Below are 25,590 nucleotides of genomic sequence, written 5' to 3' on the forward strand. Positions count from 1 at the left end.
ATTACTCTCATTCAATTATTTAAACAACGCAAAACAAAAACTGTTGAGTCTGTGAAAGAAATAGTCAACTTACCAAGGCCGGCATCTAAAGTGCATTAAATGAAGGCTCTTACAAGGTTAGAGAGGTGGTGACAAATTTTGGAGGGTCTAAGGATGTCTCTCTACTGAGTGTCAAAGATCCACTCTGGATTATATGAAAACTCATGTGTTCTAAACAGAGGACCAATGCCAGGTGCCATTTGCCTTCTACACAAGGCCTATTATTACCTAACAGACGGAATTCCAGACCATTGAAGATGTGTTAGGCAGGGGAGGGTTAACAGTTTAAATCCCTGTGTAGGATGTCCAACACTTACATGAACAGTATCATCTGTTCTATCTATCTTCTATCTACATCTACTGTCATCACTACACTGATGATGAACAGCCAACCCTGGTGAGTTACTCCCAGTAGCAGCGATAACGTGGGTAAAGGGCTGGGCTTCAGGAGGAAAGCACCTTTGCTGGGGGTACACGCCTCAAAGCAACACACAAAAAGTTAACTGATCAAACTGAAGCTCCTGTTCTAACTACCTTTTAATTTAAACAGATTAACTTTTCATCCTTTTATTTTCTTCCTAGCAAATATCCACAATCCCCTTCCACCAAAAAAATATTTAGCCCAATTTAGTATTATAAGAAATTTAATTTCATATGACATTATCAAGTTTGCGCATTATATTAATTATGTAATTACTAGTACCAAATAAGGTACCACATTTTTTTTTAATCTTAAAGCCTATATTTTTCATCATTCAATGAACTCTTGTAAACACTGCACATGAGGTATAGGAAAAACCATCAATGGGTCTTAGGAAAAAAAATAAACTTTAGCGAAAATTTCAGACATTACAATACTAATTCCAAGGATCAGTAACTTTTTATTCTTATTTGCACAGGTGATAGCAATAAATGTAAATGGCAATATATTCCAACTCCAGGTATACAAACTATAAGCAACACAATATCTTATTACAAGAATAAACTACATTATATAACTAGAAGATAAATACACAGTTTACTCTCTCTCCAATTCAGTCTCAAACCGAGTATGAATATTATCTTCTATATACTGTCTCACTTTAACCATGATATGTTTCTTAAATTCTAATTATGATCTACATGCCCCTTTGGTTTGAAAAATAGTTCCTAGGTTTTCCCTACCCTCAGCCTTTCCATGACTAATGAAATTTCCAATTTCTATATTCTCACTTTAGAAGGGGTCTCCTAAAGCAGAATTATGTACTCAGTGTGGAAAGAGCTCTCCCCTCTCACCAATTTCTGGTTCCTTTATTCATTTACTTTTAAAAGATTCTACAAAAGGCTACTTAACATATCTAAAATCTAATTCTCACAGAACAATGAGTTCAATATAGAAAGGACTAGCGATTTCTACATCAGATATTTTCTGTGAAAAACGTAACTGACTAGAGGGACATGGAGGTGAAAAATATTTCATTGGTTAAGAATAGAAAACTTAGGGGCTGGTGCGGTGGCACAGCAGTTAAGTTCACACATTCTGCTTCGACGGCCCAGGGTTCGCTGGTTCGGATCCCGAGTGCAAACCTACGCATGGCTTGTCAAGCCATGCTGTGGCAGGCATCACATGTATAAAGTAGAGGAAGATGGTCATGGACGTTAGCTCAGGGACAGTCTCCCTCCACAAAAAGAGGAGGATTGGTGGCAGATGTTAACTCAGGGCTAATGTTCCTCAAAAAAAAAGAAAAAAGAAAACTTAGCTCCAGAAAATGCTGAAAAACACATAAGTAACTTAATAAGACTTAAAGAGTTAGAAAATATAAATATCTGCTACATAAATGTGGAGCCACCCGGTGGCATAGTGGTTAAGTTCGCCCACTCTGCTTCAGCAGCCTGGGGTTCACAGGTTTGGATCCCAGGCTTGGACCTGTACACCAGTCACCAGGCCATGCTGTGGTGGTGACCCACATACAAAATACTGGAAGACTGGCACAGATGTCAGCTCAGGGACAATCTTCCTCAAGCAAAAAGAGGAAGACTGGCAATGGATGTTAGCTCAGGGCAAATATTCCTCACCAAAGGGGGGGGGGAAGGAAAGAAATATAATTGTTAATAGTTTAAGTACCAGTACTTAAGTGTGTAGTCCTCTAAATGTTTACTTTAAAGCAAAATATTAAGAATTAAAATTACTCAGAAATATACAGATGGTTTTGGAATGAAACACAAATCACCACACTACCATAAGTAAAACTTCCTCCCCTGTTGTCTAACAGCAACTAAAACACCTATCATTACTGCACACATCATGAGGCAGATGTGTTTAGATGTTGGAGCTAAAGACATGGCACAGGATAGAACTAATTTCTGCAATTAACCATATTAGAAAAAAAAAAAAGAAAGAAACAGTGCAGATAAATCTAACTTCAGTAAAAGCTTAAAGTATTTCTTCCAATGTGTCATCTGTAAATATGCAAACTCTGCACATACGTCATATTATATTTGGTCTCAATATTCCCTGTATTAAGCATCACTGCTCCATTTCTGGGACCTGTTCATATCTCTTTACCTTAATTTCATTATAGATTTAACTTCTTAGACTATAAAAACCAACTCTTTCCAATTTCATGCTTTGGCAATAAGTATTACTGGAGATCACATTCTATAAGCACGTATGATTTCTAAACGGATCCGTGCTATCCTTTTGAAAATTAAAAAAGAGAGGGAGAGAGGAAGGGGGAAAACAAAAAAGAGGAGAGAAAGGAAGGAAGAGAAGCATGGAGCAAGAGAGAATTAATCTACACATGAGGAGTTCAGCATCTGAAGAGGGTCTATTCATCACCAAGTTTCTCCTGTGGGGAGATAGTTGATTTGACACAAAACTAGAAATCAATAGAATATTTTTTTCCATTATGTACTGAACGACATATTAAAGTAATACATCACTTTGGAGCAAATTCTTTCTTACACAATTCTAATCCACAAGCTCACTATAAGAACCGGTGAAGAACACATATAATCTGATTACCTATGTACATACCTGTGTATTCATCAAGGCCTTTAGACATTGTATGACTTTGTGTTGATTCTTCTTTACAATTTTTTCTTGTCTGCATTGGCATAAGACATCAGAGTGGAAATTATAATTGGACACGCAAATGTAGTTTAATTGAAAACAATAATTAGCAATACTTACATTTTGCCACTAATCAATTTTTCCAAAATGTCCAGTAATAATCCAAGCCCCTCATGTCCAAAGCTTTCCACCCAACTGAAAAACAGGAAAAAAAATAAATAAAGGTAATTATACGTTGTCGGTATTCTAGTTTGGAATATGACAATAATGCTACTATATATATTTGGCCCTTGTTATATTCTGATAATAAATACAATGTAAGAATAACACTGTGTACAAAATCATTCATGATTCATAATCTTAGTTGTGAAAGGAGCAAAGTTAGGATAAGCCAGTGGTGTGCTTAACCCAGCTTGCACTTGCCTTGTGAGAGCTAACTCTGTGCCCATTTCTTCCATGCTCCATCTCCAGTGAGATCATGTTAGTAGCTAAAAATCTGCCACGTTGAAAGTAGATCACAGAAATCAGCAAATGCTGCCAATCAGAGCGCCTCCCCCACCCAGAGAGCTGGTTGTTAAACATTTGCCAGCACACCACCAGATAAGCCTCACCTTGGACAGTTCCAAAGAGCAGAAAGTGGGCATGTGAGTAAGACTTAAAGACGACTCAGATCTACGTAAAGAAAAAGGGGGCTGAAAAAATTAATCAAAGGATTGAAAAGGGATGTTTTAGGAGAAGTGCCCAAACCATTAAAACGCATCCTTATAAGTCTTAATGATTTCCTAAATTTCAAAGTTCAAGTGGTTTTTTAAAAAAAGAGCTTCATTGCTTTTTAAACAAATATTTTCATCTTGATCAAACTGCCTCTATTACAGAAACCCAATGATGCAAGCACAGTACTGTATGCCATTAAGATGTCACTGCCATTAGACAACAGCTCATTTGATTATAGGAAAACTATCCTAATAAAAATAATACTTTTTTCCAGTTGTGTTTGGAAAACCTAGGACAATAATAAAATAGTAACAATCTGTCTTCAAAAACGTAGGGGAAAGGCCTAGTGGTTAAATTCAGCATGTTCTGTTTCAGTAGCCCAGGTTCAGTTCCCAGGCGTGGACCTATACTGCTTGTCAGTGGCCATGCTGTGGCAGCTGTATGTGTCCCACATACAAAATACAGGACGATTGGTATGGATGTTAGCTCACAGCAAATCTTCCTCAGCAAAAAAAAAAAAAAGTGGGGGAAAGAAAAAGATAGATGTTTGCCTATTTCACTGTATATACCTGTTTGTATATACATTTGTTCATATGCATGATTTTATGTGTATGTGAAGCTTTTGAAAATGGAATGCTAAAAACAAAATTTCATCCAGTAATCAAAATCAGGACATTATAAAGAATAAATAAAAAGTTTAAGTCACATATCAGTATATAATACCATTTTCTCACTTAAGATACAATAACATTTCCCATGAAAATGAGCCTAAAAACCAAATGCAACATATTTGCATGAAAAATTAAAATATCGTTTAAAAAATGCATCTTCATTTGTATACTTCTGTGAACACAGCTTAATTGCCTACAAATATTCCAAATTTGATTTTACACCCCCACCAAAACAAAGCAATTTGCCATTTAGATTGGCAGACTCTTGTCAGACTATTTTATTCATCTCTTCTCTGTGAAAACCACTAATTCAAGAACATACTTAAACAGGAAAAGCACTACCCTGTAAAAGAAAAGACTGAAGATCACTATTACAGTTAAGGGAGGGAAAAGAGTTAAATAGAAGCTGATGTTTTCAAACCAAGATGCTACTTCAAAAGCGAACAGTTTACTCTCCACTATCAGCAACAGACAGATTACCTGTAGGCATTTCAAATCTTGCTTTCATGTTTCATGAAAACACCTACAGCATCCCGCTTAACTGTTTGCCTTGTTGACATCCTATTCTGTATTTATTCTTATTTCACATGCAGCAGGGAAGCTTGAAATCAAACACATAAAGAGTAATTTGAGAGTTTTACTTGGGCTGGCACCAAGGTGCCTGGACAAGACACGGATCGTCAGGCCCTCCTGTGTTAGTATCTCACAGTGGGGCTTCAAAATTTTGTTTGAAGTGGATTTTCAACCATCTCTATATTCAAAAGTATATCCATAAAGATATTCTAAAGCTAATAGAAATGGTTTAGGATTATTCATACTGCTATCACCTTAAATCATTGCAGAAAATAAAGTTATTACTCCTAAAATCACCTTATGCTAAAATATACAAAGTAATTTAAAATGATGTCAATATAACAAAGACACTTTGTTGCACTTAATATGCTTATTGTGGAACCCACTAGAAAATTTAGGAAGCATATCAATCCAAGTAAACCAAGTTAAGTCTCCCAGTCTGAGTAATTATTAATAGAACATATAGCTATTTTTAAAATTGATCATCCGTAATACAACTGTAACTAAAAGAGTGGGACCCACAAAAGTTCTCAAGTCAACCATTTCTGGCCCCACTAGATAACTCTCTTCTACATTGTAGAATATGAATTATTAAAGTAAAACTTAGTCCACTTATATATTACACATAAACTAATTCTCTATAAAACAAACTTATTACAGTTGAACGTCAAGAGGCATTATATTCAATTACTTTACACTACAATCTTAACTCATGGTGGGAATTAATTACTCAACAATAAAATCAAAGAAGTTGGCAACAGCCTTTGGAAAGCCAGATTACACTTTACATTTTATAAAATGTATCAAAAACAAGAAAAGTGAGACAGGGTGGGAGGAAAGGAAGCAAAGATGCTCGATAACCAAAGAAAGACTATAATATTTAAACAGAAAAAGAAAGCTGATGAAAGTACTTTATTGAAAAGGTAATACTAAAACATAAATATGCCTAAAATGTCTCCCTGTTTTCCTAAAATTTTGCAGGGCCAACATATTGCTGTATCAACAAGTTGTCATTCACAAACCCATTCTCTCACAACCTCTGCCTCCCCGCCCCATATTATTTTCAGCAATATTATTTTTAAAGATGGGGCAAATACGACTTCCTATCTCTTCTGGAAAAGATGTTCAAGATAAAAAGTGATATTGAGTAGGTAGGTCTGCTGTACTGACAGAGGTTTATTGAAATCCATAGCTTTCCACAAAGGTGAAAAATTTCTCATCATCAGTGTAAGAAGCAACCTGGAAAAAAGATTATCAACTGATCTATAAATGATCAATCTTCAGGAAACCAAATCTGTACAATTCATCCTGTGCCTGTCAGCACAGTACCCTCAGGCATTATGTGGTTTAACTATAAACTGCATTCATGGATGAATAAGCACTGTGCAAATGTTTCTTCTCCATGAATAGAAATGACATAGAGATTAGTATGACATTTGTATTGGAAAAAATTGCTTTAAAACAGCGAAAAGTAATGTGCTAAGTACTAATTTAACAGAAAATCTACCTCCTAAAATTCTATAACAGAAAATATGAAACTCGTCTCTTTTAATTGCCTCAAGAAAAACTTATTACTATTTAGCACTTCCTAGCAGGGGTCTCGAAGTAGGAGAAAAAGAAGAGGTGGAGAGGTAATAGAAGAAGAAAAAAAGGAGGGGGGTGGAGAGCAGTTCTCTGGAAATAAATGTTCAAACCACCTTTAAATGTTCAAAGCAGCTTAGGCTTTGAAATTCAGTTATTGCTTCCAGAGACACAGGATGAAGTCAAATGTGTGCAGTGGTTTCAATGCATTGTTGGCTTTATGAAGCAAATACAGTCACCTCATTGAGCAGATGAGGCAACAGTCAGGTCTCAGATTTACTTCCTGGCCAACGAACAAAGCACCATCCAAGCGTGTTTCCCACGGACTAAAGTTAAAGCTACTTCTCTTCCCAAACGTGCCCTAAGGAAGGGAAAGACAAATGCCTCATGGATTGTCAGAGCTGGAATAAACCTACCAGATCATAAGGGTGATCTCACGTGGAGGATAGGGACCATTTCTTATTTGTTTTTAAATCCCCAGCACCTGGAACAGACTAAGCACTCAACAAATGGTTTTAGAATGAAACTGAATCTCCTCTTACTTATATATATAAGGAAAGGAACATATGGAGAGAGGTTAGGATCACGTAGAAATAGCATCTAGGTCTGCTGGTGCCCAGACACACACCCCTACTTCATAGGCATAGAAAAAGGCACAAAGAGATGACATATTCTATGCGGCATCACTGAGCCTATCTCAACCTTCATGCCAGAAACATCACTTCTGATTTCAGAACTGGTACTTATCCATACTGAACCAAGGATGATGAATCTGGAGTCCCTGTCCTATATCCCATTTTAGGACTTGACTGACTGCTGCTCGAAGGGTGATGTTCATTACTACTAAAACTCAAGTGTTCATTAACAAAGTCAGTGAGCCTTCAGTGGCTCACTGCGTGCTTGATCCTCACTAGGTATGAGCAACACAAAACTGAATAAAACATGTTCTCTGCCCTTGAAAAGATCAGAGAGTAGTTGTTGAGACAAATGTTGAGCAAAACTATTTCCATAATGTAATAAGTGCTATAATCATGGTACTAAGGGAACAGAAGGTGCAGCAACTACCTCTCCTGGGAACAAAGCAGCTGATGTCTGACCTGAGTCTTGAAGGATAAGTCAGAGAAAGGAAGAGAGGTTTCTAAGCCAGAGGGAATACCTGCAAAGGCATTAAATATGAAATACATGGCCTGTGCTGAGCACCACAAGTGGCTATATCAGACATAAAGTCAAACAGGTAGGAAGGAGCTTGTGAAAAACCTATATGCAATGCCCTGGGGAATAGTAAGCCATTGAAGGACTAGGCATATGTGGTAGGCAGAGTCATCTCACCTGCGTCCCCAAAAGATGGCCACGTCCCAACACCAGAACCTATGATTACATTACTTCACACAGCGAAGACGGATTAAAAAGAGACTTAAGGTTGCCAATCAGGTGATTTTAAAATAGGGAGATTACCCTAGATTATCAGGGTAGATTCAATCTAATTACATGATTCTTAAAAGCTGAGACCCTTCCACAGCTGGATTAGACAAAGGAGCTGGAAGAAAGAAGAGAGATTCACAGCACGGGAGGAACTCGACCTGCCTTTACAGCTTTAAAGATACAGGAAAGGGAATATGAGGCAAGCAATGCGGGCAGACTCTAAAAGCTGAGAAAACCCTAAATTGACAGCTAGCAAGGAAATAAGGCTGTCAGTCCCACAACTGCAAGGAATTGAATTCTGCCAGCAACCGAAATGATCAAGAAAACAGAGTTGAGTATTTTCATTCACGAACACAGGATCTCTCTCCACTTATTTAGACACTCTCTGATTTCCTTCATCATGATTTTGTAGTTTCCAGCATAAAAGTCTTGTACATAATTTGTTAGATTTACAAAGAGTTTTTTTTTCTTTCTGGAGGAATAGTAAATGGTGTTTTCCAAAAGTTCATTGTTAGCATATAAAAATACAGTTGATTGTTTTTCTCAAGTATAAAACATAAATTTACCCTCTTAATATTTAAGAGCACAGTACAGTATTGTCAACTATATGCACATTGTTATACAACAAACCTCTAAACCTTTTTCATCTTGCAAAATACAATTGATTTCTGTTTATCTTGAAACCTCCAATCTTGCTGAACTGATTAGTTCCAGGAGTTTTTGTAGATTCTTTGAACTTTTCTATGTAAACAATCATATCATCTGCAAATACGGACAGTTTTATTTCTTCCTTTCTGATTCATAAGCTTTCTATTTCATTTTTTTGCCTCATTGAGCTGGCTAGAGCTTCTAATACCATGCTAAGAGTGGTGATGGTAAACATCCTTGCCTTGTTCCCAGTCTGAGGGGGAAAAATTATCAGTCTTTCACCATTAAATATAATATTAGCTGTAGGATTTTTGTAGATTCATGTTATCAAGTTAAGAAATTACCACCCTGTATGAGTTTCCTAAAGTTGCTATAATAAAGTACTGCAAACTGGGTAACTTAAAACAACAGAAATTTATTCTCATGGTTCTGGAGGCTAGAGGCCCCAAATCAAATTGTCAGCAGGGCCAGGCTCCCTCTGAAACTATGAGTAGAATCCTTCCTTGCCTTTTCCTAGCTCCTGGTGGTAACTGTTAATCCAGATTCCTGACCCCCGTCATCAAATGGTGCGTAGGCTCTCCCTCTCGCTCGCTCTTCTTTCCTTCTGATAAGGACAAAGTTACATTAGATTAAGAGCCCCTTCCTTTCCCTTATGACCTAATCTTAATTAATTATATCTGCAATGACCCTATTTCCAAATAAGGTCACATTCTAAGGTGACAGTTAGGACTTAAACATCTTTCTGGGGGACACAATTCAATCTATAACATTTACTCCTATTCTTCTGAGTTTTTATCATGAATAGGTGTTGAATTTTATCAAATGCTTTGTCTGCATCAATTGATATGATCATGCAATTTTTCTTCTGTAGCCTCGTTGATATAGTACATTACAATAAGGACTTTTGTGTCTAGATTCATGATGGACATTGGTCTGTAAACTTGGAGGTTTGGAGTTTGTTTTTGTTCTGTTATTGTCTTTGTTTGCTTTTGGTATCAGTACCAGCTTCATAAACTGTGAATCGTTCCCTACTCTTGTATTTTCTGAGACAGTGTAGAATTGGTATTAATTTTTCTTTAAATTTCAGGTAGAATTCTCCAGCGAAATCATCTGTACTTGAAGATCTCTCTGGGAGTTTTAATATAGTAATTCAATTTCCTTAGTAGTCAGAAAACTATTCAAATTCTCTATTTCATATTGGGTTTGTTGAAATACTTTGTGCTTTTCAAAGAATTGATCTTTTTCATCTAAGTTATCAAATTTGTGTGTTTAGTTATTTGTAGTATTCCCTTATTACTCTGTTGATGTCAGGTCTGTAATGAAATTCCTGTTTCATTTCTGATATGGGTAATTTGTGTCTTCTCTTTTTCTTCATCAATATTAATAGAAGTTCGTCAATTTTATTATCTTTCCAAAGGACCAGCTCCTTGTGTCATTGATTTCCTCTATTGTTTGTTTTCAATTTAATTGATTTCTGATCTTATTATTTCCTTCCTTGTGCCGCTTTGGGTTTACTTTGTTCTTTTTCCTAGAGCCTTGAGGTGATAGCTAAAACTGATTTGAGCATTTTCCTCTTTTCTAATGTATAAGTGCTATAAACCTCCCTCTCAGTACTGCTTTAGATGTGTCCCACAAACTTTGAAATGTTGTATTTTGATTTAGTTCACTATTTATTTCCCTTGAGACTTCTTGACCCATGGATTACATAGAAATGTGTTGTTTACTTTCCAAATGCTTAGAGATCTTCCTGTTCTTGATTTCTAGTTTGAGTCCATTGTGGTTAGAGAACACATTCAGTATGATCTCAATTTTAATTTGACAAGGTTTGCGTTATGGCCCAGGATACTGTCTATCCCAGTATATTTTCTGTGGGAATAAGAATATATATTCTGTTATTGTCATAAAGTGCTACATATAACACAAATAAAATAACACTATATGTTATACAGTATTCTATATATATTATATCCTTTTGCTTGATGATGGTGTTGAGTTCTTCTATATCTTTAGTGATTTGTTGACAGAGTTGTAAATTCTCCAAATCTAATTGTGGATTTATCTATTTCTCCTTTCAGTTCTATTATTTATTGCTTCATATATTTTGCACATCTGCAGTTTGACATATGCACACTTAGAAATGGTCTTTTAGTGGATTGACCCTTCTATCATTATATAAAAATCACTTGATTTTCTTTACTCTGAGGTCTTAAAATAGCCACAACTGCTTTCTTTTGATCAATGTTTGCATGATAAACCTTTTATTGTCTTTTTACTTTCAATCTGCCTATATCAACATATTTGAAGTGAATCTCTGATAGAAAGCATATAATTAGGTGATTTTTTTAATCCACTTTGCCAATCTCCTTTAATTTGTTTATTTAAACCATTTATACTTAACGTAATTATTGATATGTTAAGGCTTCAGTCTACTATTTATTTTTTGGTTTTTGTTTGTTCCGTTTGTCTATCTTCTTTTCCCTGCCTTCCTGTGGTTTATTTGAACATGTTTTAGAATTCCATTTTGATTTATTGTTTTTTATGTATATCTCTTTGTATAATTTTTTAATGGTTCTTCTAGGTATTACATCATAATATATCACAAGTTTATCAGTGTCATCATTTTACAAGTTTGAGTGAATTGCAAAAATCTTCCCTCATATTATGGACTGAACAGAATCCCTCAAAATTCAAAATTGAAACCTAAACCCACAATGTGACTGTACTTGGAGATAAGGCCTTGAAAGAGGTAATTAATGTTAAATGAGGTCATAAGGGTAGAATTCTAATCCAGTATGACTGGTGTCCTTATAAGAGGAGGAAGAGACACCAGAGATACATGCCCACAGAGAAAAGACCTTGAGAGGACACAGCAAGACATGGACCATCTACAAGCAAAGGAAAGAGGCGTCAGACGAAAATCTTAAGACTTCAAGCCTCCAGAATTGTGAGAGAATAAATTTCTACTGTTTAAGCCACACTGTCTGTAGCATTTTGTTAGGCAGCCCAGCAAACACACACACCTCCCTTGAAGTCCCTTTACCTTCCCCATTTATAGTAGAATTGTTTTAAGTATTTCCTCTACATACATTTAGAACCACAGTGTTATAATTTTTGCTTCTACCATCAAACATAATTTAGAAAATTCAAGAGGAGGAAATTCTATTTATTTACCCATATTTTTACTTACACTGGACTTTCTTCCTAACATTTCAAGGTGCCTTCTTTAACGATTTCCTTTCTGCTTAGAAAACGTCCCTTAGCCATTCTTTTAGGCTAAGTTTGCTGGCCACAAATTCTCTGGGTTTTCCTTCATCTGGGTATGCCTTGATTTCTCCTCCTTTCCTGAAGGATAGTTGCATAGCGCATAAGATTCTGAGATGACCGAGTTCTTCGCTTTCTTCCTTTGAAAACTGTTTTACCAGTTAGATTTTGGCCTCCATAGTTTCTGATGAGGATGCCAAAGTCACCTCAATTGTTTTTTCCCTATAACTAATGTGCCATCTCTTGTTCCTTTCAAGATATTTTGCTCTGTCTTTAGTTTTCAGGAGTTTGACTACAATATGTCTTAGTGTGAATTTCGTTGGGTTTATCCTGTTTTTAACTGGCTTCCTGTAACACTGCTCTACTGGTGGAAGGAAAGGTACCAAGTTGATACCACCAGGTGGGAACAGAAGTCCAATGTCCCCACTTGGCCTCCAATGACACCTGAGGGGAGAGGTTCCTTGTTACTTCTGCACATAGGTAGGAGCCTGAGCTACCTACTGAGCCTCCATGGTACCTTCCTGGCAGGGAGAAGTAGGAATGTCTCATCATACTCAGCATGTAACCTTGTGGCACCAAGGTGCGAGTGGGAACGGTTACCACGGACTGCGGTAAAAGTTCTGACTCCCTACTAAGTCTCGTCTGACACCACCTCAATGGGGAGAGGGAAGAGTACCTCATTACTGCTGTCTGGAGTCTAATCCAGGCTCCCCACTTTGTTTTGATGGTATGGGTGGGAAGGAGCCACCCAGCCACCAGTTTTCTTCTGTGGTATTTGGCAGGCATTGACTAGTTATGGTTAAAGTCTTCTGACTAGGTGGCTGCTCCTCTGGCTTAAGAGAGCAGCCTTCCATTGAAACTTTCGTCTATGTCTACTGGCATTTCTGGGTTCCAGATTTAGCATATCTCCAAATCTGGGATAAAGGCAAAAAGGAAACTTGTAGAACTCACCACCATGTCATTCATTGGTTCCTAGTCTATCCGTTGTCTTGTATTTGTTTCACACGTAATGTTAGATTTTTCAGTTGGACTTAGAGGAGGAAGAAGGAAAAGCACATCTACTCCACCCTCACAGAGACATCAAGTCTGAAATCTCCACTGTTAAAGTGCGCGACTAGGCAGAAGCTCCCACCAAGGCACCTAAGAAAAGGCAGTGACAATACTAAGAACAGAACCAAGTGAAGATGAGATAACAAATCCTAAGGAAAGAGGAAGTTTTAAAAAGAGAAGAGTCAAGGGTAAACTGCTGAAGTGAGGTCAAATTAAAAACCGAATTTAAGAGAAGTTTATAAATAACTCTGTAGAAGTGAAATTCTGATTGCAGAAGAATTAAAGAAAAGGAATGGTTAGAATAAAGATAATAAGTGATAAACAGTTAATGGGAGAAATCTAAAGGAGCAAGAACAGGTAAATAAAACAATTAATATAGCTTGTAATAAACACTATGACAGGGTAAACAAAAAAATGCTAAAGGAGCTAGTAAGGCAGCTACCCACTAACCTAGCCAGGGGCTAGAAGAAATCCTGAATCAAAGAAAACTATGCCTACAATCTTGATAATGGAAAGATGCTAACGTAGCTTAAGTTTAAAAAGCAGAAATTCTAATATGGTATTCTCCATTTTTGTTCAAAAATGTGTTTTTGTTCACATACAGGAAATGTGTGCATGTACAAACACATTCTTAGTCATTTTCTACCTGATCAGCTCATTCAAATACCTGCTGGTTTCCATTCCATGTGTGAAACACTGATTAACACCCATGGCATAATGAACATTCAAGGCTAATATCCTCCTCTCTCCTACATTCACATGCTTCTCCTCCCACCAAGATCCAGCTGGGTTCATTTCCAAATCCATTTTTGCCAGTTCTATTTATTACTGCAATTATATAATTTAAGTAAATTACATAAACAGGCAACATATCATTGAGAAAAGAGTTGCTGTTTCTATAAAAACCATAATATTTTGTAAACATTTTTCAAAAGATGACATTTTAAAAAGTGCTATAGAAGGAGATGTGGACACAAGTGTAAATTATTAAGAGATATCATCAAAAAGACTTTTTTTAAAAGAGAAAATACTCTATACCCAGATTACTGTGTAAGAGCCTCTACACTCCTGTTCCACTTTAAAACACCAATATGCAGACAACAGTGCATCATGGGTGCAGTTTATGCAATCAGCCTGTGCCTACTCCCCGAAAAGGTCTAGGCTCCACATCAAATGTCTAGAGAAAAAAATGGATACTTATGTTTTGAATCAAAAAAAAGAAAGTTTATGGTATAACTGAACCACTTATTTTGTGATTCCCTGCTTTAACAAACTTTTTCAAACAACTAACCAATAGCATTAAACCAGAGGACTTGCTCCGTAGACACACACACTTCCACCCAGGAAGTTATAGTGTCTTTCCAAGTAGGCGATACTATACATTTTTTCCTCATTTTGTTTTGGTGTTATCTTATCTTTCTGTAATGAACTTATTTTTTTTGTAATAAGAAATCTATTTTTTAATTACCCAAATAATCATCTTACACAAATGCCTAGGGAAACACAAAGTTATTTTGCTGAAAATCAATATAAGAAGCTTCTTGAAAGGGGACAAAAATATATCACTGGTCACATGTGACAAAGTAACAAATTTCATACTTTAAATTTAGAAGGTCAACTTTAATACTGTATAATATCCAGATCCAATTTACATTCCTCTGTCAGAGTAATATATCACCAATGCTGAATATAATTATAGTTTATTTTAAGCTTTCATTTTCACCTGCTCTTAGCAAGGTGACTAAATACTTAAACTGAACAGTTCTGGGGAGGAGTACAATGCAATCAGCATGCCCTGTAGGGCAAAATAAACATACACCCACATCGCATTCAATGGTCCAGCCACAAAAATTATGCTAAATTATACAGCCAGACAGGGAATGCAGGAACTAAATAATGTTCTGATTGTAAAATCTATTAAACTTCAAAATACAACCATTAATATGTATATTTTCTAGGAATTGATTTTTAAAGAAGTTATACATCTGAAACAAGTCATTTATTCCCACTTGTAATATTAGATGAGACAGTGGAGCAACAAACTGAGTAGTCTATTCTCCTAGTTACTTTTTAGCTATAACATATTCAAAGGCATAAAATGTCTAGAAAAAGTATTCCAGGTAAAATGAAAAAAACAGACTAACAACAATGATGAAAAAGAAAGTACCTATATAAGAAACATGAGTTCTTGATCTTTAGATGAAAAGACAGTAAGAGAACTATGGATTTAAAATAACATATACTAGTATGTGCTCTAATCAAAACTTACATCCACTGTTAAAAGAAATATAGTGTAGACCAGGAAACAGTTTAAAACATACTAAATATTAATAAGTAGGTTTCTTAGTATCAAATCAAACACATCATTACTTCAGGAAAGTATTAACTGAATTGTTCATTTTATAGGCAGGAGCCACGTAATATTTCGGTCAATGACAGACCCTATATACGACGTGGTCCCGTAAGGTTAGTACCATATAGCCTAGGTATGTAGTAGGCTATACCATCTGGGTTTGTGTACGTATACTCTACAACGTTCACACAACAACCGAATTGCCTAACGACACTTTTCTCAGAACGTATCACCATTGTTAAGCAACGTATGACTGTAAATGTAGACTAATTTGACAGCCAGAAATGGGGAAAGAGAAATTATCATCACATTTCAGGCCTTCCATCATCTGTTCCCACCCTAAATATTTGCTACTAGTGCCCAATACTAGTCCAACAGACCAGATCGGTCCATAAACTTATACTAAGTCCATAATCTGCCCTTGATTCTATTAAGTTCATTTCTAGTTTCATTCATGATGCTCCCCTCCAAACAATTGCCTCTTCTGTAACAAATGAAACCATTTCATCTTTCAAGGGCCAATTCAAGTTTCCTCCTTCTTTGAACTCTCTCTAATTTAAGTTTCTCCATTTGCTCACTAGGTTTCACTTGTGTGACCCCAGATATTCCTCCAGTTACTGCCCATTTCTCTCCTTTCTTTTTTAGCAGAAAGTCTCAAATGATTTCATCACAAGCATAGTCAGTACTTCCTAACCATCTCTTCATTCCATCTCACTTCAGTCAGGCTTCTGTCACCCAGACTCCACAAAATCGCTTTTCTCAGAAGTCACCAACAACCCTCCTCTTGCCAATTCGAACAGCATTATCTTGCCTCACCTCTCAGTATCATTCTGTGTGGTTTTCCACCCTGTATTTGCAACACTCTTGTTCTCTCAGGTTCAGGAAATCAGCCTTTCTGGGTTCTCCTCCTCCCTACTAGCCACTGCTCAATCTGTTTTCCTGGCTGCTCCGCCCTGTCTGGACCATGTATACAGTAATCACTGAGCTCCTCAGGGCTTTTTCTGGAAACCCATCTGTATCTCTGCACACGTGCACACAAACACGCACATCCCAACCCTGGATTTCAGCCATTCTCAGGGCTTTACATACAATCCACATATAAACAACAGACAAATATCTCCACTCCACATTTCTCCACTGAAGTCTAGACTTACATATTCAGCTGTTCGCTTGATGTCTCAAACTGTGCAACTCTTAGATATATCAAACTTGACACGTTTAAAAGATATATTTTAATTTTTTTTCTCCAAAATGCATGGAACCAGTAATAACAACCATCTTCCTCCATCTCAGTTAACAGCCCTACTTATGGACCCATTTGCTCAAGTCAAAAATCTAGTCCTCCTTTTCATTCACACCCCACATCCAATCCATCAACATGTCCTACAGTTTCTACCTCCACTTTTTCTACAAAATCCACCCCATTTCCCACCCACCACAACTACAACCCTTATCCACACCACCCCCCATCATCCCTCTAAGTATTGCCACAGCCACTGATCTCTTTATCCATCTTCCTATCTTCAATCTCTTCTCCCCACAGCAGCAGGAGTGATCCTTTTAAACAGTAAGCTAGCCTATGTCATTTCCTCCTTAAAACTCTTTAATAGTCTCCCACTAATTTAGAATAACAATCCGATTTCCCAACCAGGACCTTTAAGACCCTCATGAGCTGGCCACTGCCCACCCCTGTGATGGCTCCACCCTCCTGCCACACTGTGTCCCTACCTCAGGGTCTCTGCTACCCAAGAAGTGAGCCAGGCCCAGTACCACTGCCTAAGTTCCCCTTAACTAGTTCCTTGTCCTTTTGGTCGCTTAAACTTCACCACCTCAGAAATCATTTCTCTAACCAGCTCACATCTAAAAGCTCTCTATCCAGTACTATTAGTCCCTTATTTTTTCTTAACTGAACTAATGATATCTTTTGTTTTATTTTATTTACTTGTTTTCTAGGTCTCTCACCCATATGCCTCTTGTTACTGTGGTCCCTGGCACAGCCCCTGGGAATGCTTGTTGCATGGGGCGATTAACAAGGACCTCCTCTGCTGTATCCCAGTGGCCTGTTATCCATACCACACACTTAAGGACTTAATTAGATAAGAGCTGGTGGTGTCATTTATTCTTTAATGTGCATGAGACATTTCTCTCCAAATGGAATCTCAGCAATCTGAGGACAGGGAGAAGCCCTTGGATGTCTTCTCGTTTTTCAACACGGAGGTGTATAAAGATGCTCAAAACACCTGATCTCCTATCCTGAAAAATGAGCAGCACAGGTTCATGCATTTCACCTTATTTCAAGTTTCAGTTTCCCTCTTCTCTCACGACTATTTGCATTCGTTTACCATGCACTCTGACCTTCTCTTCTGAGTCCCATTTTAAGGTTCTACAGCACTATTTTGTCCCCTCTTCAGAAATTCATAGCAGGATAGAGAGAGCAGCCAAACCTAGAGAGATTCAAGTGTGAAAGGCTCCAAACAAGCGCACAAGGAAAATTACATGAATTTCTAATCTCTAAAACAGTGTTGCCCAATAGGGTGGCCACTACCTACATGTAAATATTTAAATTAATTAAAATTTGTTTCCTCAGTCACACTGGCACATTTCAAGTACTCAACAGCCACATGTGGTAAGTACTCAACAGTGGTGCAGACGTGGAACATTTCCATCACTGTGCAGCTATTGGACATCTATTCCAAGGAGCCTACCTTCTCTTTGGCCAGGTGACTTTAGTGGTTCCACCCCAAGGTGGGCATTTCTTCTCTCATCTTTTATGAATTTTAACATAAGAAAGATTTAACACATGAAAACTATACCTATTTCTTTCTGATGTATATTGTCCCATAAGAAAGGACTAGAAATCCATGGGAAATATGGATGATAAGACTGAGTTTTACTCTACAAGGTTTTTTGAATCATAAACATTAAAACTTTCTTCTACTGCCTTTATGTTATGCCTCCCTTTGTGTTAAGGCCTTTCTTTATGTATAGTTACATATTTCTCTGTGTATAGTTATGTATTTCTCTGTGTATAGTTATGTATTTCTTTATGTATGTATAGTTAAATATTCCTTTATGTATAGATATGTTAGGGAATACCAAGACCAAGATCATGATATTTTAAATTCTTTACTTAACTCACCGAGCGATACTCTAACACATAGTAACAAGGCCAGAAAAAAAACATCTAAGGACTAAACTATATGATTCTGACTAGGACCTTTAGTGCCTGTAGTTCAAAATTTTTTCAGCTGAAAATATTTCTCTTTGCAAAAGAAATCAAAGCATTCAGTAAATAACATTATGCTGATAGCTGTTATAGGTTTGAAACATAAGGTTTACATTCTCTAAAAACACACACAATTTCATTGAAAAGAAGGGAAGTTTCTTACATCTCACCTATATCCATGAGAAACTTTAATTGCAGTATTTCCCCCAAATTGTTATGGCGTAACACTATCTTTCGTTGTCTTTTCAACAGCAATCTAATCGTTTCAAATAATTAGTTTTCAGTCACATATTCTTCCTTTTAAGCCTGATTATCAAACTGCTCTATGTTTATTTTTGTTTTTGTTTTTTTTTGTTTTTTTTTTTTTTGGAGGAAGATTAGCCCTCAGCTAACTACTGCCAGTCCTCCTCTTTTTGCTGAGGAAGCCTGGCTCTGAGCTAACATCCGTGCCCATCTTCCTCTAGTTTATACGTGGGACGCCTACCACAGCATGGCTGCCAAGCAGTGCCATGTCCGCACCCCGGATCCGAACCAGCGAACCCCGGGCCGCCGAGAAGCGGAACGTGCGAACTCAACCGCTGCGCCACCGGGCCGGCCCCAAACTGCTCTATTTTTAAAATGAAGATTTGAGACCCTATGACTTGTGACTGACTTTACATTTGAGATTTTTTTAAAATTAATCTTGGCTATTCAAACAGCAATTTATATTTTATTTTAAATAGACTGGGAAATATGTATTTTAAAATACACTAGGAGCACTTTACAATTCTAGGACCTTTCAGATCAAGTACAAATTGAGCTACACAGCTCTTATTCACCATGTACAGAAAATATGTATTTCTCTGTTAGAAGCAATTACTCTATTTCCAATGTACTCTACTTTTATTCTTAACCTTGCATTCAAAGTCAAAGCTTTTAAGATACAGGTAAAGTTAACTTTGAAACCAAATAATTATAACATTTTAATACATCCATAAGCCAAAACCAAGTTATCATCTGAATAACAGTACACAAAAGAAAAAGCCTCCTATGAGTGGGGAGCACTGGATCTGGAGAGTCTCTCAGAAAAATGACACTGCTGTGGAAGGACTCAAAGCATTCAAAAGTAATGGCTTGCCCTTTAAATATATCAAGTTAGTACTCATTTTAAAACATTAATAGTTATTTTCTTCCAGGGCATTTTTCATTAATATTTCATTCATATAAAGTACTTTGGAAAGGACAGCAAAATGGCCTAAAATTAGAGGGCATTTTCAAAAAATATTTCTTTAATAAGCAATACTGTCATAAAAATTATGGATCCTGAATGATAATTTAGAAATAAATAATACAAGGCATATCCTAAGATATATGGCAGTGTCTAAATAAAAAGAACAACATTAACATCCTACCTTATACTTTAACTTGCTCATAAACAAACAGCAAAAAATGCTTTTAAGAGGAAAAGGCAAGCACATTTCTCTGAGAAAAATTCTGTTAAAAAAACGCACTCCACTAATATTTTTAACCTACCAAAGGGGATGTTTCTGTGACTTCTATGACACGCCGTATTGCTGATTCCCTCATCCCTGGCTATAGGCAGCCACAGTGAAGGCCACCAGGGACCACAGCTACAGCACGGCCTGTCAGACATCCTCTCCTCTCCCTTTCTATTCCTTAATCGCTAGTATGAAGCCCACTCCCTTAGCCTTATCCTGCCACGACAGCAGTCTCTGTTGAAGGCAGCTGTCCTTAGATCACTCATCTTCTCTCAAGTCTCTCTTGATGTGAATGTCCATTTAAAACCTCCTTGGAGGTTTCAAAAAATAATCTTTAATCTTCCATACTTTAATTCCTTTATATATTCTCATAGTCCTTTCATATAGGACTATGAGAACACAGTAATCATACAGTAGTTATGTCAAAGAGGCTACACAAAATACCTTAAGGTGTTTAAGTAGCACTAACAGAATTTTTTATGATGACAAAAATAGTCTAAATGTGCTGTCCAATATGGTAGCCACTAGCCATATGTGCCACTTGAGCACCTGAAGTGATTTTTTTTTTCATTTCATTTTAATTAAATTTAAACACAAGTGCCTAGTGGCTACCATATTGAACAGCACAGGAAAGAAAATGTGGAGCCACTTGCATTATCTGCCTCCCTGGCATCATCATTAAAGAGAGAGAAAGGAAAGACAAAAGAAATACCAGCACGTAAATCATCTAGGAGAACCTTTACTCACTCTTGCCCCTCTCAGGAATTATCACTGTTACTATCACCATAAATCTGTACATACTGTTAATTTCTAATGCTAATTCAAAAAAAAAAATTTGTATCTCACGCCTTAATCTAAAATTCCAAAACATGTCATGGGCATAAAAATAAACTGGAGCATATTATTAATAAGAATACCTTTTACCCTCCTCTCATTTCTACAAAGGGAGAGGCCTTCTATATTCCCCAGAAAGGAACACTGGGGATTACTTCCGGTCACTTCTTCCCCCTTATTATTTGAATATCCCCCAATGAGGAGGACTGATTTATCAAACTGGTGAAAGTGCAGAAAAGACACTGAGCGTGCAGGACCCAGGCCTGCAGTTATCTGTTCTCTCTTCCTATGGCAACACGGCAAATGCGATTCAGTGGGCAGAAGTAAGAAGTATATTTCACCGTCAAGTCCCAACTGTGCACCGCGATTCAGTTTTTCCAGCAGTAAAGCTGATCTTTTGTTCCTTCTCTCACTTCTGTATCTACTTTTAATGTATTCAGAACTCAAAGGCAAAAAGGGGGTGTAATTAGTACCACCACCAAACCCAGTATTCTGCATGTGTGAAACAAGACAGCAATTGTATTAGAGGAAACGGAATAAACGGTAAAAGGTCTCAAAAGCTGAGAGTGACCATTTATTTAGTTAGACCAAGCGGATTATCTTCAAATAGAGGTAGTTTCAAGAAATTAAGAGCAGGATGGCCCTTTGTGTTCTTAGGAAGTTTTTGACCTGATTCAAGGCCCCAGAGCATATTATAAAAGCACTTTTCTTTACATCTCCTAATAATAAGATAAAGAACCTAAATGGCCAATGAAACTAAAAACTGGAAGAAATGGGAATTTAATATTCATTGACCTATTCTGAGTCCCACAGAATAATGCTCCAGAGCTTAGCCCATTTCCTCTCACTTCCCTCCTTCACTGTTGTACAATTCTGTTGCTCTCAAAGGGGCTCACCCTGCAGGCTGCAGTTTCCAGGCTTTGTCATCAACTGCTCCTTGCCAGGTTTGGCCCGTGGGAAGGTGGGAAGAAAGAATAAACCAGGGTATTTCTCTCCCTCTCTCTCTGCCTTGGCAGCTTCTCTGGCAACAGCTGCATCTTCCCCATGGATACAGTTTCTGCCATTCAACACCAGCCCATGAGCTTCCAGAACACTGCCTTCTCCTCTTTCTCTAGCATAGGAGTGGAGCAGCTTCCTGCTGTTGCTAATGTTTGGAGTGCCTCAATGCCCCTTTCATTTCTCAGTCTATCCCCTATTTAACCAATTCCATGATAACGAATTTTTTTTTTAAATGTAGACTGCTCCGTTTCTGCCTTCCTGAAGGACCTTGACAATATATACAATATACACATATGCGTATGTATAGTTTGATTCTGATTGCATCTTCAGTTACTTCCTAGAAAAGTATCTTTGTTAAGACTGAGGAAAGCACTAGAGACTCTTAGGTATTATTTAGGTATAATGCAGCATTAGTAAGCTTTAAGAAGAGGTCCACCTTGGTAGGAGAAAGCTTTGACTTGTAGATGCTTCAGTTTACGTGCTCTGAATTACCTGCACCACACCCCTCACCTCACCACAACGTCCTTGATAGAATCCATTGCCTACGAGGAAGGACTTCAGGCAAGGTGGAAGGATGAAGTCCTGGGGGACAGGCCGTCCAGATGGAGGAAGGGCAGAAAGACTTCCCCGCGCAAGGAACACCCATTCTCTTCATCAAATTCATTGTCCCTTCCCCCAACCCTGGGAGGGGGAGAAGATGTAGGAATCACAGTCTTTTACCAGGTTCACTCCCTCCGTGAATTTCTAGGACGTTTCCAAGGAATATTAACACATTCCACAAATCTGTACTATCAAGGCATGATTTTTCAAAAGAGATAAAAACATCGCTTGCCCAAATAAAGCCAGCAGTGTCAAGTATTTATTTACCTCATTAATGAGGAGACCAGCAAAATGGTGAGTCTCATTGAAAAAGAATTAGAAAAATCAAAGTATTTTTAGAGGCTTAAAGAAAAGAAAGAAGAAGAATGCTAATTAAATGACAAAACTAGTTAATATTCTGTAGGGCAATAAAACTGCAACTTCTGAGGTTCATCTTCAAAAAAAGAAAAATCAAGAGTAAGGTAAAAAAAAATTTTAAATAAATATGAACATACTAACATATGCATTAAAACTTTAGGGCAAAGACACACAACAAACTATCAAGAGGAGTTCACTACTGAGCAGCAGATCTGATGACCAAATGACAAAAGTTTGTTTGTAGCCTTCTGAGAAATGTAATACATTTAAAGAAATAACACAAGGATTAAAAAAGTGAGGAGCATAGAATTATGAAAAATGACAGAGTTTTAAAGAGCCAAGAAGAAATTATAGGGATGAAATTATAATACTGGAAATTTTTATAAGTTAAACAGACATCTGTGAACAAACAGTTAGGAAACTAGAAGATCTAAACAAAATATATCCAGACTATAGTAGAGAGAGACAAATAGATGGAAACTATAAAGAGGTTAAGAAATAATGGTATACAGAGTAGGAAGGTCTAATATGTACAAAATTATAGAGAAAAAGCCAATATTCAAAGAGATAATGGCTGACATCCAGAAAATTTATGAAAGACATCAATCATATTCAGGAAGTCCAAAAAAATTTAATAAGATAAATAAGAAAGAAATTCCACCTAGACACATAAAACTATAGAACACCAAAAAGACAAAACATCATAAAACCAGACAGAGAGAAAAGGCAGATTACCTGGAAAAGAATGAGTTTTAGATAAAGAGCCAAACTCTCAAAAACAGAAATTAAAGGAAGAGAAAATAATATCCTCAATGTACTAAGAAATGAAATCTAAAAACCCTCAATTCCATGACCTAAGAAAACTATCCTTCAAATGTAAAGGCAAATTAAGTCACTGTGAGACAATTAAGAGGTTTACCATCAACAGACTCTCACCAAGGGAATTTAATGATACACCTGAAGCAAAAGTAAAATAATCAGAGGAAAAAAATCATGAAACAAAAAAAAGAATGATGAGTATATAAATGTATGTAAATAAATACATATACACATATTTGTAGTATAACTCAGTAGTAATAACAGCTAATTCATAATATTAAAATGAAAAAAACAAAACATCACACAAAACTAGCACACAAATCAAGAGGGGATGATTGGTGTTAAAGTAGTCCTAGGTTCAAATTAAAAGAGATATTGCTTATTTTTATCCTCTTTAAGTACATGCATTTTAAATTCCCTTTTTAAGTGTGTGTATGTTAAATTTTTTTTGTTATATGATCAGCAAAAGAGAATATGTCTTTCAAATTAGTAAATAAGGAAAAACGAAATAAGAAACTAAAAATCTAGCCAAAAGAATTTAAGGATGAGGAAGAGGCAGGAGGAGATCACAGAAAAGGAAGAAAGAACAGAAGGAGGGGGGAAAGGAACATGGAAAAAGTAGCATCAACTAAAAATTCAAAATGAAATATCAGATATAAATTCCAGTATATTTTCACAATCGATATGAAAAGATAAGACTACCAGGTAAAGACAGAGTATCAGATAGGATTCTTTTTTAAAAAGCATTCGTACGCTATTTACAATAGATACTCCTAAAATATAGAAAACAAAGGTATGAAAAATGATTGTGATGAAATGTAAGTAGCTGCACACATCAACATAATAAATCTATGAAACGTAATACTGAGAGGAAAACACAAGTCTCAGAAGAACATATGGAAGATGATGCTATTTACATAAAGCCCAAAAATATATAAAACCAACCAATATATTAATTAGGAATATAAACACAGTAAAACTATAATAAAGAGAAAGAAATGATAAACCCAAAATTCAGGAAAGTGATTACCACAGGCTAGTGGGACAAGGGGAGGTAGAATCAAAGAGGGATGCACGGAAGCTTCCACCTTGTAGGCAATGTTCTATACCTTAGCCTCGTTAATAGGCAGGTGGGTACTTGTTTTACTGTTATGATAGTCTTTTTTATATATTTAATATTTTATATAAGTAATTTTTAAAATAAGTCAAAGTATTAGTATCCTCAAAATTTTTTATCTTGACTTTTCTTCTTCAGGTCCTCTTGATACTGAGTACGCTGATCTCATGCTTGCCACCAGCTTTTCTATTTCTCTCTTCACACGTGCGGTACATGGCACAAAAAGTTCATCAACTCCAAAGTTAAACTCTTCCACCAGCTTTGTGTTTTCAAGCCCAGAAATGCAGAAAAACTAGATTCCAAACATGATCCTGAATAAATGGAATAATGACTCACAAATGCTGCTCATTTGCTTTGCAGTAAACATATATATTACTGCAAAATTTTCCAAAGTTATAATTATATAATCAAACCTAGTTCCAAAACCTCCTTAGAAATCTAACAAAAAGCTAACTTTAGTGAGAAAATACTTCTTATAAAGTTCGAAATGCATATTAACTGTGAGTAAAGGAAAAATAAAGCCTAAAATCACAAAATACAAAGACCTGATAAGACTAGATTTTCTGAGACAGAAATCTTGTCCTTAACAGCTGCATCAAATTGAGAAAATGAAGATGCATTCTATAACTAATTTGCTACATGTATAGATGGGTATGGACTAAAATGTTTGATATCAATCACAATGATGTTAGCGTCTACCTTTTCACGTTTCCACCTCCATGTATTCAATAGCTCAGATGTAACTGTTGACTATGTCAAGATTCACTAAAAGTTTGTACTTGAAAATTTGAAGCAG

At 36.6% G+C, this 25,590-nt stretch overlaps 1 protein-coding gene and 1 long non-coding RNA gene across 4 annotated transcripts in view; one reads left to right on the forward strand and one right to left on the reverse strand.

The window, feature by feature from the left end:
• The window catches only part of DIAPH3 (diaphanous related formin 3), a 484,563-nt gene that overhangs the window by 339,045 nt on the left and 119,928 nt on the right, over positions 1–25,590 (reverse strand). For all 3 annotated transcript variants that reach the window (XM_070578871.1, XM_070578869.1, XM_070578872.1), the window contains 2 exons: positions 3,212–3,286; positions 3,056–3,125 (listed from right to left, as the gene is read on the reverse strand). In XM_070578871.1, coding sequence (XP_070434972.1) covers positions 3,056–3,125; positions 3,212–3,286 — 145 coding nt within the window. The remainder of the gene's footprint in view (positions 1–3,055; positions 3,126–3,211; positions 3,287–25,590) is intronic.
• LOC103568052 (uncharacterized) lies at positions 260–25,133 on the forward strand. Its single transcript, XR_011528105.1, has 3 exons — positions 260–436; positions 17,952–18,109; positions 24,933–25,133. It is a non-coding gene; the product is annotated as an uncharacterized lncRNA (long non-coding RNA).

The sequence above is a fragment of the Equus przewalskii genome, chromosome 16 (genome assembly GCF_037783145.1).
Source record: "Equus przewalskii isolate Varuska chromosome 16, EquPr2, whole genome shotgun sequence".
Taxonomy (NCBI): Eukaryota; Metazoa; Chordata; class Mammalia; order Perissodactyla; family Equidae; genus Equus; species Equus przewalskii.